The sequence below is a fragment of the Balaenoptera physalus genome (assembly GCF_965194825.1).
Source record: "Balaenoptera physalus genome assembly, chromosome: 16".
In the NCBI taxonomy this organism is placed as follows: Eukaryota; Metazoa; Chordata; class Mammalia; order Artiodactyla; family Balaenopteridae; genus Balaenoptera; species Balaenoptera physalus.
Genome location: NC_138898.1, coordinates 25747193 through 25765135, shown reverse-complemented (window position 1 = coordinate 25765135; position 17943 = coordinate 25747193). Strand labels below are relative to the sequence as shown.

Here is a 17943-nt window from a genome sequence, read left to right as displayed (position 1 = left end):
ACAGAAATGTATTAACGGTATGATCTCAATTATGTAAATATACCCATGAATAGAAAAAAGTTGAGAAGGATATGCAGTGAAATGGTGAGAACAATTTATTTCTCAGTGTTAAGAACTGAGTGGTTTTCCTTTTCTTCCTGATCTTGTTATGTAGTATACAAATTCCTCACCATGAGTTTCCTCACATTCCTCTCAATCATAAACAATAATGAATTTTAAATAATATAACTCGACTTGTTCATCTCTCCTTCTGGGAGCTCTTGGGCTCTTCAGCCTCCTATGGAGAAAAAGCCTTGCTTATTAGAAGAGTCCCAACCATGCCAAATATTTCTCTGGTGCACAGATAGGCTTTCTAAAGTGCCATGACCATTTCAGGCTCCTGTTTACCCAACAAGGATCATATACCTTTAAATCGCTTCCCCTCACTGACTGTCATCTGGCCAGGCCTTGTGTTTATCCTACATTAGCGGAAGGGCATGGCCAGGGCAGATGGCAGGCAGCGAGCACTTCTCCCTGCCACCCATCTTTATCCTCCTTGTCACTAGTTAAAGAAAAACAATCCACTTGGTTTGGACAAGAAACAGCCAGGGTCCCCAGTAAATTTCCTTAGGTCTACTGAGTCTATGAATCCTTTAGAAAGTTGTGATAAGAACGTCAGAATTCAATTCGGTCACTTGAAACTAAGTTTCTGACTCAGGCAAACATTATGGTAAGTCTCTTAACCTCTCTGAGCCTCAGTTCTCTTGGCTGGAAAATGGAGCTGTTGTAAACTGAGCTCAAATTCAGTGTCTAAGGCACCTGGCCCTGTCTCTGCCTCTTAAATGTTAGTGTCCTTGACCCTGTAGGCCTTAGGTAACTGAAGGATGCTGATGCTTTGTGGCTCTGATCTGTTCCGAGAGGGCCTCTCTTCCCCACCTCAACACACATACACACTCCACCATGAACTAAGCAAGAATGATAAAGAAATAGAAAAGGTGGTGAGCTTGTGGAGAATGATTTATTATCTCTATATCTGAAACCCAACAAACTTAAGAAATCTATATGTTTGAAGCCAGACCTGCCCAGGTCTTCAGTAAGAAAGTTTTGTTTTCAAAAACAGTAGAATGTAGTATATCTCAAACAATGGAGTGCCTGGCAATAAAAAGGAAGGCAAACTACTAATAGATGCAACACAGATGAATCTTGAAATCATAATGCTGAGTGAAAGAAGCCAGACAGTAGAGTACATGCTGCATGAGTCCATTTACATGCAATTCTAGAAAATGTAAACTAATGCATAGTGACAGAAAGCAGACCAACGGTTCCCTGGGCCCAGGTGCAGATGGAAGGATGGATTGCAAAGGAACAGGAGGAATCATAGAGGGGTGATAAAAGTGTTCTTTATCTTGTTAGTGCTGGTGATTTCTCAGATATATACAACTGTCAAAATTCATCAAACTGGACCCTTGAAATTGATGTGGTTCATTGTACATATAGTACAACTCAGAAAGTTGATTTTTTTTTTTTTTGGGGCTGTGCTGTGTGGCATGCGGGATCTTAGTTTCCCGACCAGGGATTAAACCTGTGCCCCCTGCAATGGAAGCAGAGTCCTAACCACTGGATTGCCAGGGAATTCCCAGAAAGTTGACTTTTAAAAGAGCAATCATAAGCGCTGGAGAGTGCAGGATGGGGAGTGACTGCTATTAAGTATGGGGGGTTTTCTTTGGGATGATGAAAATGTTCTAAAGTCAGGTTCTGGTGATGGTTGCACAACTCTGTGAATATACTAAAACCACTGAACTGTACACTTTATTTTATTTATTTATTTACTTACTTTGAATATTTGAATTTTATTTATTTTTTTATACAGCAGGTTCTTATTAGTTATTTGTTTTATATATATTAGTGTATATATGTCAATCTCAATCTCCCAATTCATCCCACCACCACCCCCCACCGCCACTTTCCCACCTTGGTGTCCATACGTTTTGAACTGTACACTTTAAATGGGTGAATGTATGGTATATGAATCATACCTCAATAAAGCTGTTAAACAAAAAACAATCATATAGCTATAGTGATAGAAGTCAGAATAGTGGTGACCTCTGGGAGGAGTATTAACTGAAAAGGGACATTACAGAGCCTTCTAGGGTGGTAGAAAATGAGCTTTATCTTGATATGAGTGGTGGTTACAGGGTGTTAAGCCTGAAACAAGTCATCAAACTGTATGCTTGAGATTTGTGCATTTTGCTATATATGTACCTTACGCTTCAATTTTTTCACTTAAATTCACTTTTAAAAATTACATAAAATAACTTTCATGTTTTTAAATGTGCAGTTCTGTGAGTTTTGACAAATGCATACAATCATGTAACCATCATGACAATCAAGATGTAAAACAGTTTCATCAACTCTAGAATTTCCCCCTGCTCTTTTAAGTTCATCCTTTACCCCACCATAAGATCTGGCAACCACTGATCTGTTTTCTGTTCCTATAATTTGCATTAAAAAAATATTCTATAAAGAAGGTAATAGAATATGTAGCCTTTTGAGTCTGGCTTCTTTGAAAATCATTTGCTTTGTTGTGCCTGTCAGAAATGTGTCCCCTTTTATTGCTGAATAATGTTTGTATGATGAATGTACCACAGTTTGTTTATCCATTCACTAGATGAGGGACATTTAGATTATTTCCAGTTTTTGGTAATTTTGAATAAAGTTGCTCTAAACAGCCATATACAGGTTTTTGTGTGAACATAAGTTGTTTTTTTTTTAATTAATAAAATTAGTTAATTTAGATGTTCATATATTAGGCTTTAAAGAAATCCCCCCCCTAAAAAAAAAAGGGAACTTCCCTGGCAGTCCAGTGGTTAAGACTCCATGCTTCCCCTGCAGGGGGCACGGGTTTGATCCCTGGTCAGGGAACTAAGATCCTGTAGGCCATGGCCTATTAAGAAAGTACTTAAACATAAGGTTTTGTTTTGGCTGCATTGGGTCTTAGTTGCTGCGCCCAGGCTTTCTCTAGTTGCAGTGAGCCGCGGTTACTCTTCGTTGCGGTGCACGGGCTTCTCATTGCGGTGGCTTCTCTTGTTGTGGAGCACAGGCTCTAGACGCGAGGGCTTCAGTAGTTGTGGCACACAGGCTCAGTAGTTGTGGCGCACGGGCTTAGTTGCTCCATGGCATGTGGCATCTTCCCAAACCAGGGCTCGAACCCGTGTCCCCTGCATTGGCAGGTGGATTCTCAACCACTGCGCCAGCAGGGAAGCCCCTGAGCATCTTTTTAAAATGTTTATTAGCTATTCAGATTTTCTGTGTATTGTCTCTTCATTCTCTTTGTCCATTTTTCTATTAAATTATCTTATTTTTCTTATTGGTTTCACAGAGTTCTTCATTTATTTTGAATATTGATTTTTTGTTGAATATGTTGCAACTATTTTATCCCAGTCTTTTGCTTAGAAAAGACAAACAAAGTTAAAAAAAAAAAACTTTGGGACTTCCCTGGTGGCACAGTGGTTAAGAATCCGCCTGCCAATGCAGGGGACATGGGTTCAAGCCCTGGTTCCTGGTCCGGGAAGATTCCCACATGCCGCGGAGCAACTAAGCCCCTGCGCCACAACTACTGAGCCTGTGCTCTAGAGCCCACAAACTACAACTACTGAGCCCGCAAACTACAACTACTGAGCCCGCAAACTACAACTACTGAGCCCACATGCCACAACTATTGAAGTCCGCGCACCTAGAGCCCGTGCTCCGCAACAAGAGAAGGCACCGCAGCGAGAAGCCCGCGCACCGCAATGAAGAGTAGCACCCGCTTGCCGCAACTAGAGAAAGCGCCCGCACAGCAACGAAAACCCAACGCAGCCAAAAATAAATAATTAATTAATTAATTTATATATTTAAAAAACCCTACAGCTAGTGTCAATCTTATTTAAAAAAACTTTGTGGGCCTCCCTGGTGGCGCAGTGGTTGAGAATCTGCCTGCCAATGCAGGGCACACGGGTTCGAGCCCTGGTCTGGGAAGATCCCACATGCCGCGGAGAAACTGGGCCCGTGAGCCACGATTGCTGAGCCTGCGCGTCTGGAGCCTGTGCTCCACAACAAAAGAGGCCGCGACGGTGGGAGGCCTGCGCACCGCGATGAAGAGTGGCCCCCGCTTGCCACAACTAGAGAAAGCCCTCGCACAGAAACGAAGACCCAACACAGCCAAAAATAAATAAAAAAATAAATTTAAAAAACAACAAAAAAAAAACCCGGCATTCGCTTTAAAAAACAAAACAAAACAAAAAACTTTGTTTATGGTATCTTTGTATATAGAAGAGTTTAGACATTTTAATCTCTTGTTTTAATTTTCATCCCTGTTTTTGAGACTTTGGGAGGCAGGATAGTTCAGAGTAGCTCAAAGTACTGGGTCTGAAATCAGAAGTTCCTAGCTTCCAATCCCACCTCTGCTATTTGCTAACAGTAACCAGTGGGCAATGTGGTTGGTGGGAAAGCCCTTTCCGCATGTGTAGAAAAGGTAGAATAATACTTCTCACCCTCATTGTGAGGATTAACTGGATGGAGTGTATAAAAATGGCTCAATAATAATAATTACAGCTAACAGTTATTAATATTATGAGCATGACATTTTAGACATTTGGAAAACTGTAGGCCAGAAAGGGGAAGTGACTTGCCCAAAGACACGCGCAAAGGCGACCAGATCTTAACCTGTACGACTCAGGTGAGGCATTGTGCCCTGCCCGCTAGGCCCCGCCCCCTAGGGCCTATGGGCCCAGGCAGCTGCCCTGGCCACAGCTGGAATCCCTGCGTACGAAGAGTGGGCCGTGCACGTGATGGGCGCGCGTGACGCAGAGGGGCGGGACTGAGAAGCAGAATGCGCCGGGATAGGGTGGTAGGTTCGCGCGGAAGGGGCGGGGCAGGTCAGGGGGCGGGGTTTAGTGGGAACCGATCCTGGGGCCGGGCTTCCGCGTGCGTTTGTCTGGAGGGCGAGAGCGCGCGGCGGGGGCGTGCCCAGCGGGTGGGGCGGGGCCAACTGGGGGGCGGGGCGGCGCGCGGCCTAACGGCGGCGGCTGTGGTGGCGGTGGCAGTAGCGGCGGCGTTGGGGTCGGCGAGCTTGGCTGTTACAGGTCCCGCAGCGGCGCCCGCTAGGGACCCGGGCCGCGGGTGGAGGAGGAGGTGCGGGGCGGCGGCGCTTGGCGATGGTGGGCGTCCCCGGAGCGGCCGCCTTCCAGCGTAAGCGGGGCGGGAAGGCGGGCGGCTGAGGGGGGCGTGTAAAGGCCTGCGGCTCCACAGGCGCGAGCTCCCGAGAGGCAGCCGGCGCGAGGCCAGGGTGGTAAACTGAGGCCCCAAGAAGGGCGGCGGATCCAAGGTCACGCGGCGGGCCGGGCCTTCCCGGGCTCCCGCGGCCGCCAGAGCGCTTCCTGCGCTGCTCGAGGGTTCGGAGCTCATGGCGTGCGCGAGTCTGTCGGGACCGCGGCCTCGGAGCCCCGGCCGGGCCGGCGTCCATGTAACTTGCCCGCGGACAAGGATTGTTTTGTTCTCCCTGTGCCGGGGCCCCTAAGTCCGGCCCTGGAGAAATATTCCACACGCCCAGTTTCGACGGATGTGTGGCGGATGGTGGAGGAGGCGAGGATGGCCCCTTTGAGGGGCCTGTTGAGTGCAGGCTCAGGGGTCTGCCTTGGTTCACAGTCCGGCTCTTCTACTTACAGGCTGTGACCTTGGGTCTCTCTGAGCCTCAGTTTCCTCTTCTGCAAAATGAGGGTGTGAAGAGCATCTCCAACCCCTCCCCACCCTGGTTCTGGGTTTTGTGGGGCCCGTTAGGAGGCTTGACACGGACTCTGGCACATACACAAGCGTGAAAACTGTCATTATTGTAGTCGCTGATAAACCTCAACCAGGGTGAACCTCACTCGAAAAAGCTCGAAATTGGGCTCTGGTTGTGTGTGTGTTTGAGATTTTAATTTTATCTTAGATTAGTCCTGCTTTATGATCCAGTTGTTCTTCTTACCCCCATTTCTCCTTTTCAGCATTTATCTACTGTTCCGCCTAGAATTGTGAGATCCTTGGAAGAGGGGTGGGTCTCTTAATAATAACAATAGAATTTTAATTGTTTCTTGTTACAAGAGCCATAATAGCCAATATTTTTTGAGCAGCAGGCATTTTGCATTCTATTCATTTAATATTTATTAAATCACCTATTAAGTAAAAAGTACCATTTTGGCCCTGGGAATATAGCAACAAACTAGATAGACCAAACTCAAGCTTTGAGTTTAGTTGGGGGGAGGGGAGAGAGACCTTAAATGAGGAAACAGATAAAACCATTTTGCATGTTTTCTCTCATTTAACTCTGGTAATGTAATTAAGAGTTAAGTATTTGCGTATGCCCATTTTGCAGAGGATGAAACTGAGGAACAGGAGCTTCCACACATAAAGGGGAGGCTTTACACAGCCTCTCTTCTTTGTTTGATGCCCCTTAAATGTTGGATTGAAGAAATGCAAAGTAGGTGCACCCAGCTAATGCCTCTTCATGGTCAAGTTTGCAGTTGCTATTTTTAATGGTTTGATCCATTCCTCTTGGAGCTTATAACTAAAGAGAGGCAGACAGAGGTGACCCTTAGGTCTGACAAAGGTACACTATCTCTGTATACTGAAAGGACCTTTTATCTGAAGTTAAATTTTTTATGCCCAAATCTCTTTTATGCAGTTTTCAGTTTAAAATAAGCCCTAAAGTCCAATTTTTTTGGTTCTGTTATGTAACTAAGGTTTGTTTGTTTGTTTATTTATAGTGTTCCTAAGAGAATTCTTTATTATATTCCTAAGCAATGTGCTCAGTATGCTTTTTCTTTTAATTTGGAAGTAATAGTAAGTTGCATTAAAATGTTGAGAGAATTTTTAAAAATGAGGTTCTCATGATACAGTTAGAGGCAACATTGACCATCTGCTAAGCACCAAGCCCTGTGCTGATGTAGGGCTTCCGTAGATGAGTAAGAGCAGACTCTTGCCTCTAGAAGCTTACCTATAGTCTTGACTGGCTGATGTTTTTAACTGAAACTAGGTAGAGAGAATGCAGGAGCTCAGAGTCCCTTGGGGAAATAGTCTAGAGTAGGGCCTCAGATGTTTTTAGTGTTCTTTGTATCAGTAAATATGGTTGAGTATGCACACATATTATGTGAATGTTTGTTTTAAATTACAGTGTAGACTGTATTATGTATATTTTATAACGTGCAAAAATAGACATTTTACAAAAGGATGAGCTAAAACAAATATAAGTAGAAGTTACAGTATTGTCTTTCCACCCCCAAGTGTGTGAATGGTAACAATGCCCCCTATGGTAGAGACCGTTGATCTTGTAGTCGGACCTTCCCCTCAACCCATGATGTCTGTTGAAATTAGTTCTGGAGTTGTGCCTAGGTTGAAATCTTGGGGTCCAGTCCTTACTAGCTTTGAGACCTTCAGCACTGCCTATCCTTTCTGTGCACTTTTATTTTCCTCATCTGTAAAATCGAGATGAGAGTTCCTATCTTGTTTGCAGTTTTATTGTGAAGATTGATAATATGTACATATTGGTATAATGTATATCTTAATATATGCGAAGTACTTACACTGGGCTTGACACACTAGTTTGGGTGCTGTTAGTGGCTGAGGATACAAAGATGACTTGGAATCTCACAATTTAATAGGGGTCCTGCACAAGTACATGGGTAATGATACAGTGCTTTAAGTTCTCAAAGGCTTTTGGGAATGTAGAGTAGGCACAACTAAATGTTCTTCGAGGGTACAAGTAAGGTTCAGGTAAGGAGGTGACATTTGAACCAGGCCTAAGAAGGAGAAGGGCTTTTTCCAGAAGGATGAGGCTTGAACCTTATTGGCTGAGGGTATAGAGTGGAAACTGGGAGGCTGTTGAGGGCTTGGTGAGTAGTTCTCCAGATCTGGACCTGCAGGGAACCTGACTGAAGCTTGTATACCTTGTTAATAGATAAGTGATTTCGGGCTGGAGTTGTGCCTAGCGGTTGTGATGGCAAGGAAGCCTGTTCTAGAACTTTTCATTTTCAACGCACAACAGCTCTTTCGTCTCTGGTGGCACTCATTCTGCCTTCTTAAGTTATCTAAGAATGTAAACCCCTAAATATAAACTCCTTGAGGGTTATGATAGTATCTGCATTTTTGTGCTTTTATTTTGCCTAGCAAGGTAAGCGCGAAGTCCATAAATGTGGAGAAAAGTATGTAAATCCTTGAACCTACAAAGAATTCTGAACAGTTACAAGTGGAATGATAAATGACCATACTCATTAATGAAAAGCTCACAAATATTTTACGGTAGATAAGCATCACTATTCAAAAGGGGTGAGAACTGTCATGTTCAGTAACTCTCTCTTTATCTGGCACTTACCCATTAGAATGAAAGAAGAGATGAGAAAGTGCACCAGAAAGACTTCTCTGAGGTTGAATTAGATGCCTTCTATTTGTTCCTCTAGGTCCACTCTCCGTCCTTTCCCACCCTGGGAAGCTGACTTACTTAGACGACATCAACTAGTTTCCTTCCCACCTGAGGTTATGGAATTTAATTACCCTGCTCCCTTCCTATGGATGTTGTCTCTGACTAAATGTGTCCCTTGATTGAAGATTGCTATTCTAAAGGTGGTTCTCTCTACGTGCATGATCGCTCCTTCTAGGTTTGGAAAGTGTGTCTTTACTTTGTTCCTCAGGCTTAGAGGTACTGTCACTAGTCTCAGGGTACTTATCCGAGCCCAACTCAGCAGATTTAAAGCAACAAATGCACTTGGAGAGGAGAGAGCCTACCCCAGGTAAGGATACTACCCCCAACGAGAGACAGGGTCTCATCCTTTCCTGTGGTCATTACCTGCTATGCCACATTGATGTGTTCAGTCATTTTCCTCCCAAACTATTGCATATGAAAAAAATGGAATAAGATTAAAAACACCCATAATCTGTGACCACACGATCAAGACTAGTTAAATTGCAGTTAGTAGCCTGTTTAAAAAGGCAGGGATGTACATGAGGTAGGTTGTTTGGCATAATGGAAAAAGCAGAATTTGGAGGCAGACTTTGAGTTTGAGGCCCCGTTCTACTGGGAAGTTATTCAATCTCTGAGACTCAGTTTGTTTGTTTAATCTGTAAATGAGGATAACTCCTGCCTAATAATAATAATAATAATAACTAGTATTGAATGTTTATTTTGGGCCAGATACCATGCCAAGCTTATACTCACTTTTGCCTTTTAATCCTTCACTCTTTTAGTTAGATATATATCCTCATTTTACAAATTTTATATATTAGGAAATTGACTCAGATGTCATAGAGCTAATAAATGACCAAGCCCAGATTAAAATCTAGATCTTTTGTGACTGCAGAGCCAGAGTTCTTAACATTAAGGTAGCTGCTGAAAGCTTTTAGACAGGAAGAGTGGTTTATTTATTTATTTGTTTTTAATTATTAGCGTTTTCCTTTAAGGGACATTTATTAGTTTTTAGGATGGATTTTTATTTATTTATTTGGCTGCGTCAGGTCTTAGTTGCAGCACATGGGATCTTTCTTTGCTGTGTGCGGGCTTCTCTCTAGTTGTGGTGCGCAGGCTCTAGAGTGCATGGGCTCAGTAGTTGCGGCGCGTGGGCTTAGTTGCCCCGCCGCATGTGGGATATTAGTTCACTAACCAGGGATTGAACCCATGTCCTCTGCATTGGATGGCAGATTCTTAACCGCTGGACCACCAGGGAAGTCTCAGGAAGGGTGGTTTAAATGATAGTATACTGAATGTAGCACTAGGATAAAGATGAATTAATTCACTAAGTTCCTACTTCCTCCAGGGTAAGGAAAACAGGAGGAAAGAGGTGGGGAAGTAAGATTTCTCACCTGCCGGTTTTAGCTTCAATCCTTAGTTTTTTTTTAATTAATTATTTTATTTATTTAATTGTTTTTTTTTTGGCTGCGTTGGGTCTTCGTTGCTGTGCGCACAGGCTTTCTCTAGTTGCGGCGAGCGGGGGCTGCTCTTCGTTGTGGAGCACGGGCTCCAGGTGCGTGGGCTTCAGTAGTTGTGGCTCACAGGCTCTAGAGCGCAGGCTCAGTAGTTGCGGCACGCGGGCTTAGTTGCTCCGCGGCATGTGGGATCTTCCCAGAGCAGGGCTCAAACCTGTGTCCCCTGCATTGGCAGGTGGATTCTTAACCACTGCGCTACCAGAGAAGCCCAATCCTTAGTTTTAGAGTATTGTTTTGAACCTCATTATAGAAAGTGATCACTCAATTGTAAAGATTTACTTAAAATCGCTAAAAGTTTGAAGGCTGAGGGAGAATCTCTGCCCTAGTTATAGTTTCTGCTTGAGTAAGATTAGGGCCTTACTAGCACTGTATTGACTGGCCCCATGTGCAATATGAGCTAGTACAGCCTGTCTCTGGGTTTTATTATGGCTGGTTAAGTAGCTTTTGCTTCTGTCTCTGGTTTCTCTCTCTGGCCCCTCAAAGGCCTTGAGGCTATCTGAAATTATAGGAGCTGGGGTATCATAAATTAAACTTGTAAAATGAGTCTGTAGCAGATATGTCAACTGAATCTGACTTTAAGTCCAGTTTAATTCTTTAAAAAAAAGTTTTTGCTAGATTTTCTGCTGGGCACTTTTCATGTATGTTATCTCATGTAATTCTTAGAACATCCTTGAGAGGGAGTTAGTATCTCTGTTTTACAGTCGAGGAAATAAGGCTCAGAGAAGTTAAATAAATTCCCCTAGGTCACACAGTTAACCAGTAGCAGATAACACTATTCCCACTTAGTTCAGTCCTGATATTGAATTCATTGAGATCTGAGTCCAAAACCCACTAGTTTTTACCTTCTATCACGTGGCTCCTTGTTTTTACTAGGTCATCTAGAGGTTTTTAGACATGTGTTCCTGAGGATACCAGTGCTCCCTGAAGATACTTGATTTCCCATCATTTTTCTTCAACAACTTTCTTTCCCTAACATCTAAAATGTTCTGTGGATGGATATGATTTAAAGATTGCTGAATTAGATCTTGGTCTTGTTTAGAGGTATCCTGAATTGGCCTTAGTGATGAATTAAAAACAAAAAACAAAAAGGCAGCAGAAACTCTCAGCATATTTTACCAATTCATTCCATATGTTTCCTGATTTTAGCAGTGAAGCAGATGATGGCAATGAACATCAAAAGCCCAAGAAATGTCCATGCTAATTTTACGTGGCCCTGTGAGGAGCTGTCAAATACGGATCATCAAATATGGTATATGGACTATGCAGTGAACCTTTACTTTGGAATGTGGCTCTTTAAAATATGATTCTACCCCTCTATTTTGTATTGCTGTAATTAAATGCAGAAATCAAAGTAAAATTCAGAGTTAACTCAGAGCTAGGTATCCTTCTGTCTGAATTGATAGCTTTGGAGTTGGCTAGACCTTTCAATTAAATTAGCTGATGGCAACAAATATGTAATCTGACCTCTGGAGCAACTCAAGTGAAATGTTAATACCAGGCATAGCACAGCTCCCTTGACACACTACTTTGACCTTTTCCTCTCTTACAGATGTTTCCCTTATTCCTTTGTTAACTTAGCCATCTTCATGCAGAGGTCCTGCCTGCTTTTAATTTTTCAAAGCCACATGAGAACAGACATTGAAATAGCACAGATTTATTCATTTTTACCTTATATCCCTAGAGCTCCGCTAATCAAAATCACCATTTCCTCTAATTCACATATAGTTTTTAGCTAGTTTACTGTCTGCTTACCACTATCCATCCTCTCCCCTTCCCCAACCCCCCATAAAAGCTAAAATACTAGTGTTTTTTTTTTTTTTGGCTGCCTTGGGTCTTTGTTGCTGCACGCAGGCTTTCTCTAGTTGCAGCGAGCGGGGACTACTCTTGGTTGCAGTGTGCGGGCTTCTCATTGCAGTGGCTTCTCCTATTGCGGAGCATGGACTCTAGGCATGTGAGCTTCAGTAGCTGCAGCACACGGGCTCAGTAGTTGTGGCTCACAGGCTCCAGAGTGCAAGTTCAGTAGTTGTGGCGCATGGGCTTAGTTGCTCCGCAGCATGTGGGATCTTCCCGGACCAGGGATCGAACCCGTGTCCCCTGCATTGGCAGGCGGATTCTTAACCACTGCGCCACCGGGGAAGTCCACTAGTGACATTTTTATCCACCAAAAATGTGGCAGGATTTTTTTGTCCTTAATATTGAGAAAGTATGATTCATTTTGTTTCCCTCTTGAGAAGTGGAGTCAACTTCACAGGGAGGAGGCAGGCAGAAAGCAAGTCCTCTTTATGGCCGAGATTAAAGGTAGAGGTGGCTTAGCAGAGGCAAGTTCTGAGTGGTGAAGGAGAGGTAGGGGGTGAGGTGATGATGGTCTTAGCTCCCCTGGCATTCATCCAATAGCTGCCTGGAGCTGCTAGGAGCTCAGGAGCTATAGTTTTCATAAGCTCCTCAATTTTCCCTGGATGGGTTGGTCTGCCTCAGTGGTTTAAACTATACTCTCATCTCTTCTTAAATATATACTACACCATACTGTGTTAGAAAAACACAAACATATTCAAGGATGGTGATCACATTATTTAAAAAAACCACTTTTTTTTTTTTTTTTTTTACTCCTTTTTCTTTTTTTTTCAAACTTTGTATTTTGACATAATTTCAAACTTAGGAAAAAGTTGCAAGAATGTTATTAAAATTCCTGTATGCCATTCACTTTGATTCCCCAAATGTCAGCATTTTACTATATTTTCTATATTCTTTTTATATATGCATAGTATTTTTTGGAACTGTATTTTAGAGTAAGTTACAAATGTGATACTTCTTTACCATAAATAAGGTAATGTATGTTTCCAATAAACTAGGACATTCTCTTATGTAACCACAGCAATATACTTACCAAAATCAGGAAATACAGATTTGATACAATATTATTATCTAATATACTGACTTTATTCAAATTTTGCCATTTGTTCCAATAATGTTCTTCTTTAAAAATTTATTTATTTATGTATTTATATTTTATTTTTGGCTGTGTTGGGTCTTCGTTGTGGCGAGTGGGGTCTACTCTTTGTTCCAGTGTGTGGGCTTCTCACTGCGGTGGCTTCTCTTGTTGTGGAGCACGGGCTCTAGGCGCGCAGGCTTCAGTAGTTGTGGCATGCAGGCTCAGGAGTTGTGGCTCGCGAGCTTAGTTGCTCTGCAGCATGTGGGATCTTCCTGGACCAGGGCTCGAACCTGTGTCCCCTGCATTGGCAGGCGGATTCTTAGCCTCTTAACCACTGCACCACCAGGGAAGTCCCCCAATAATGTTCTTTTTTAAAAATTTTTTAATTAATTAATTTATTTTTATTTTTGGCTGTGTTGGTTCTTCGTTGCTGCACGCGGGCTCTGTCTAGTTGCAGTGAGTGGGGGCTACTCTTTGTTGCGGTGCGCGGGCTTCTCATTGTGGTGGCTTCTCTTGTGGCGGAGCATGGGCTCTAGGTGCGCAGGCTTCAGTAGGTGTGGCTGGTGGGCTCTAGAGTGCAGGCTCAGTAGTTGTGGCACACGAGGTTAGTTGCTCCACAGCATGTGGGATCTTCCCGGACCAGGGCTCGAACCTGTGTCCCTTGCATTGGCAGGCAGATTCTTAACCACTGTGCCGCCAGGGAAGTCCCTTCATCAAACTTTTATCCATTGGTTGTAGCATCTATTGATGATATTTGCCTGAGTCAGTTAATTACTCTGATAGTTGTGCTCTGGTTTTCTATCAGTCATTCTTCGCTTTTTAGTTAATATTCTACTGCAGAGCATTTTCTAATCCTTATTTGTATGTATTGGGTTGACCAAAAATTGCCTTCGGTTTTTAAGTAAAAATAAAAGATACATTTTTCATTTTCACGAAGAACTTTATTGAACAACATGTTCACCCTTTTGTTCCACTACCTTCTGCCATTTTCCAGGCAACTTTATAATTCCATATTCCCAAAACTTTTTATCTTTTGGAGCAAAGAACTGTCCAGGTGCCTTTTACAGTTTTCCAGGGAATTGAAATTTTTCCATTAAGAGAATTTTGTAAAAATCAAAAGAAATGGAAATCCGAAGGTGCAATGTCTGGTGAATATGGCAGATGAATCAGGACTTCCCAGCCAAGCTGTAACAGTTTTTGCCTGGTCATCAAAGAAACATGCAGTCTTGCATTATCTCGATGGAAGATTATGTGTTTTCTGTTGACTCATTCTGGATGCTTGTCGTTGAGTTATGCTTTCAGTTGGTCTAATTGGGAGCGGTACTTGTTGGAATTAATCATTTGGTTTTTGGGAAGGAGCTCATAATGGAGAACTCCCTTCCAGTCCCACCATATACACAACATCACCTTCTTTGGATGAAGGCTGGCCTTTGGTGTGGTTGGTGGTGGTTCATTTTGCTTGCCCCACGGTCTCTTCCGTTCCACATTATTGTATTGTATCCACTTTTCATTGCCTGTCACAATTTTGTTTTAAAAACGGAACGTTTTCATTACGTTTCAGTAGAGAATCGCATGCAGAAATAAGGTCAAGGTTTTTTTCATTTAACTTATCTGGAACCCACACATCAAAGTAATGAACATAACCAAGCTGGTGGAAATGATTTTCAGTGCTTGATATGGATATTTGGGTATGTCAGCTGTCTCTCGCGTCATATAACGTTGATTGTTCTCAATTAATGTCTCGATTTGATCGCTATCAACTTCATCTGGCCTACCCGACCATGGAGCATCCTCCAGCGAGAAATCTCCAGCACAAAACTTTGCAAACCACTTTTGACGCGTTTGATCAGTCTCAGCACCTTCGCCATACATTGCACAAATCTTTTTTTGCCTTTTGGTTGCATTTTTACCTTTCTTGAAATAATAAAGCATAATATGCCAAAAATGTTGCTTTTTTTCCCATCTTCAATATTAAAATGGCTACACAAAAATTCACCAACTTTGATAAGTTATTTTAAATATATACTGATATGACAGCTGTCACATACAATCTAATAAATTGTTTGGAATGAAGTTAAAGACAACTAAGTGCTACTAGACCCATCTTAGGGAAAAAACCTAATGAACCTTTTTGCCAACTCAATATTAATATGGATTCTTATTTTATGTAGCAGGTTATAATCTGTTACCATCATTATTTATTGTGTTTTTCACATTGTCCCAGATTTGGCAGTGGGAATCCCTTCAAGCTAGCTTTTGACAAGTTCCCAACATTCTTGGACCAGTTCCTTACTTTTTGGCGCAAAAAAGATATTCCAGGCTTATCTTCCTACCTGAGCATTGGAATCAGCCATTTCTCCAAGGTGTTTCTCTCCTAATTCCTGTTAGTGGAGAAAATTATTTAGAAATCAAGATGTGGTGGTTGTGTGTGCTCATTGCTATGGGATGTCATTGCTTCCAGATCCTTTTAATGGGCAGAGCTAAAAAATCTATGTATATATGTACACATACATATATACACACGCATATCTCTAAATTTCTATTTTTATCTACATGTAATAAAAACTGAAACTGAGCAAAGGGCTTCTGTGCCCATGGTGCAGAAAGCCAAACTCTGACAGTGGTAGTTTGCAGCAAAGTAAGGACTTATTGCAGGGCGCCAAGCAAGGGAGTCGGATCCAAACCCACCTGGTCTTTGAGTTAGGGTTTTTTCTTTTAAAGGGGAAGAACAAAGAGGCTGGGACTAATGTTCGTTTTGTGACATTTCTGTGACATTTCTTAATTGTAGTTTTGGGAGTCAGGATGTCTCTGGTTTACGATTCTCCAGCCAAAGTGATCTGTGGCTCGGGGGTCTGTTAGCTCAACTTGTGCTGGAGGAACAACCTGAGTTTGTATGTTTTTTTTTTTTTTTTTTTTAATATTCCTGCATTTTATTTATTTATTTATTTTTGGCTGTGTTGGGTCTTCGTTTCTGTGCGAGGGCTTTCTCTAGTTGTGGCAAGCGGGGGCCACTCTTCATCGTGGTGCGTGGGCCTCTCACTATCGCGGCCTCTCTTGTTGCGGAGCACAGGCTCCAGACGCGCAGGCTCAGTAGTTGTGGCTCACGGGCCTAGTTGCTCCGCGGCATGTGGGATCTTCCCAGACCAGGGCTCGAACCCATGTCCCCTGCATTGGCAGGCAGATTCTCAACCACTGCGCCACCAGGGAAGCCCTGTATGTTAATGATGATGTTTATAACAGCAGTTTTAGTTCGTTAATGCTGTTATCAACAATAGCAGTTTTACTCATCTGACTATGGTTGATTAGTGTTCAGTTAGCACAGGATTGAGGTCAGAGGGGACAAGAAAGGGAATAAATTTTGGATAGATTAATCATAATCTTGATAAGGGTACTTGGTTTCAGAACTGTGTGTTCAGACTAATACCTCCAATACCACAAACTTCGTTTAGCCTTTATCCTTTCCATATTTTTAAGTCCCTTCTCTTACCTAGGGATTGTAAGCCTGACTCACGTAATCCACAATATATTTTACTTATTTGCCCAAACCTAGAATATACAGAAAATAGGTCCAAGATTGCTAACCCATGTTACCATGAAGTTCAGTTTGTAAACCTCTTTGATTACAGGTTTGTTTGTTTGTTTTTAGTCTGAGGGTATATGGTCGATATATTGTGTACAGAAGTTACTTTGGGGTAGCTCCTCAATGATTTAAGATGTAATTCAACCTACAGAAATTTGATGTATACTTTTTTTTTAGGCCATGTGGTGCCTTGCGGTACTTTAGTTCCCTGACAAGGGATTGAACCTGGGCCAGGGCAGTGAAAGCGCTGAGTCCTAACCACTGGACTGCCAGGGAATTCCCAATAAATCTCAGTATTTCTGTTCACCTTTTGGAAGCGCATTTGATTGACTCTCAGCCATGGAGTGTCTTCCTTACCCTGGGTGAATAGTTTTTAAATTTTATATGGTTGTAGTAATTTGCAGCTGTTGACTTGCTGGTTTTGGCACATAGTGAAAATTTTCCTTTTTTTTTTCTTTCATGTAAAAAAGGCAGAGTGATTTGCTACTGAGTGGTTTGCCTTTCAAACTCTGAGTGTGCTCATTTCTCAGATATATTTGTAGGTGAGAACTATAGGTTTCCCTGTTTGGGGTTTTGGAACGGGGAGAACAGGAGGAATGAAGTAGGGGATGATGAATGAAAGTCAAATAATGGTGACTACCAGAGTGAGCACTGTCAAAATAATACTGATTCCTTAGAAAAGAGAAGTACCCCGTCTTTTGATGTTACCAACGAGCTTCTCCCAATACTGACTGAAAAAAAAAGAATGGTTTCTCTGAAAACATGGCATCCCTGTAAAACCTCCACAGAGAGGTTTAACCTAGCAGTTGTTAGGTGGTTTAGCTAAAATTTCTTAAGCAAATACTGACCCAAATTGAGTATAAATATTGTGATAATTAAGTATTCCTTTTTTTCTCCAGATGTGTAAATGGAGTAGTTTCTTTTTTCTTTCTCTTTTAGTCAAGTTTTTGAGCTATAAGTTACATACAGTAAAATTTACTCTTTTTAAGGGAACAGTTCTATGAGTTTTGACAAATGTATGCAGTTGTAATCACCACACCAATCAAGATATAGATTATTTCCATCATCCCCAAAAGATCCCTCGTGCTCCTTTCCCCTCATTTAGCAGCCCCTGGTAACTAGTATACTGGTTTTTGTCCCTCTAGTGGTTTCTCTCTCTTTCTCTCTCTCTCGCTCTTGCTCCTTTTTTCCCTTTTCCATGTCATATAAATGACACCATACAATATATAGCCTTTGTATCTGATATCTTTCACTTACACTAATTGTTTTGAGAATTGTCCATGTTGTATCTGTAGTAACCTTTTATTGCTGAGTAACATTTCACTTTGTGGATGTACCATGATTTTTTAAAAAAAATTAATTAATTTAATTTATTTTATATTAGCTGTGTTGGGTCTTCGTTGCGGTGCGCGGGCTTCTCATTGCAGTAGCTTCTCTTGTTGCGGAGCACGGGCTCTAGGCACGC

The 17943-nt window shown here is 42.2% G+C and overlaps 1 protein-coding gene and 1 long non-coding RNA gene across 8 annotated transcripts in view; one reads left to right on the top strand and one right to left on the bottom strand.

The window, feature by feature from the left end:
• Positions 1-17943, bottom strand: part of LOC309646199 — a 166215-nt gene that overhangs the window by 104768 nt on the left and 43504 nt on the right. The gene's annotated exons all lie outside the window — the stretch shown is intronic.
• Positions 5025-17943, top strand: part of CBFA2T2 (CBFA2/RUNX1 partner transcriptional co-repressor 2) — a 181425-nt gene continuing 168506 nt past the window's right edge. For 3 of the 7 annotated variants that reach the window (XM_082432176.1, XM_082432172.1, XM_082432171.1), the window contains exons 1-2: positions 5080-5208; positions 11116-11218. In XM_082432176.1, the coding sequence (XP_082288302.1) occupies positions 11158-11218 (61 nt within the window). In that variant the 5' untranslated portion in view covers positions 5080-5208; positions 11116-11157. Of the gene's footprint in view, positions 5209-11115; positions 11219-17943 lie in introns of all 7 variants that reach the window. The other 4 variants (XM_082432174.1, XM_082432173.1, XM_082432177.1 and 1 more) reach the window with 3 other exon arrangements.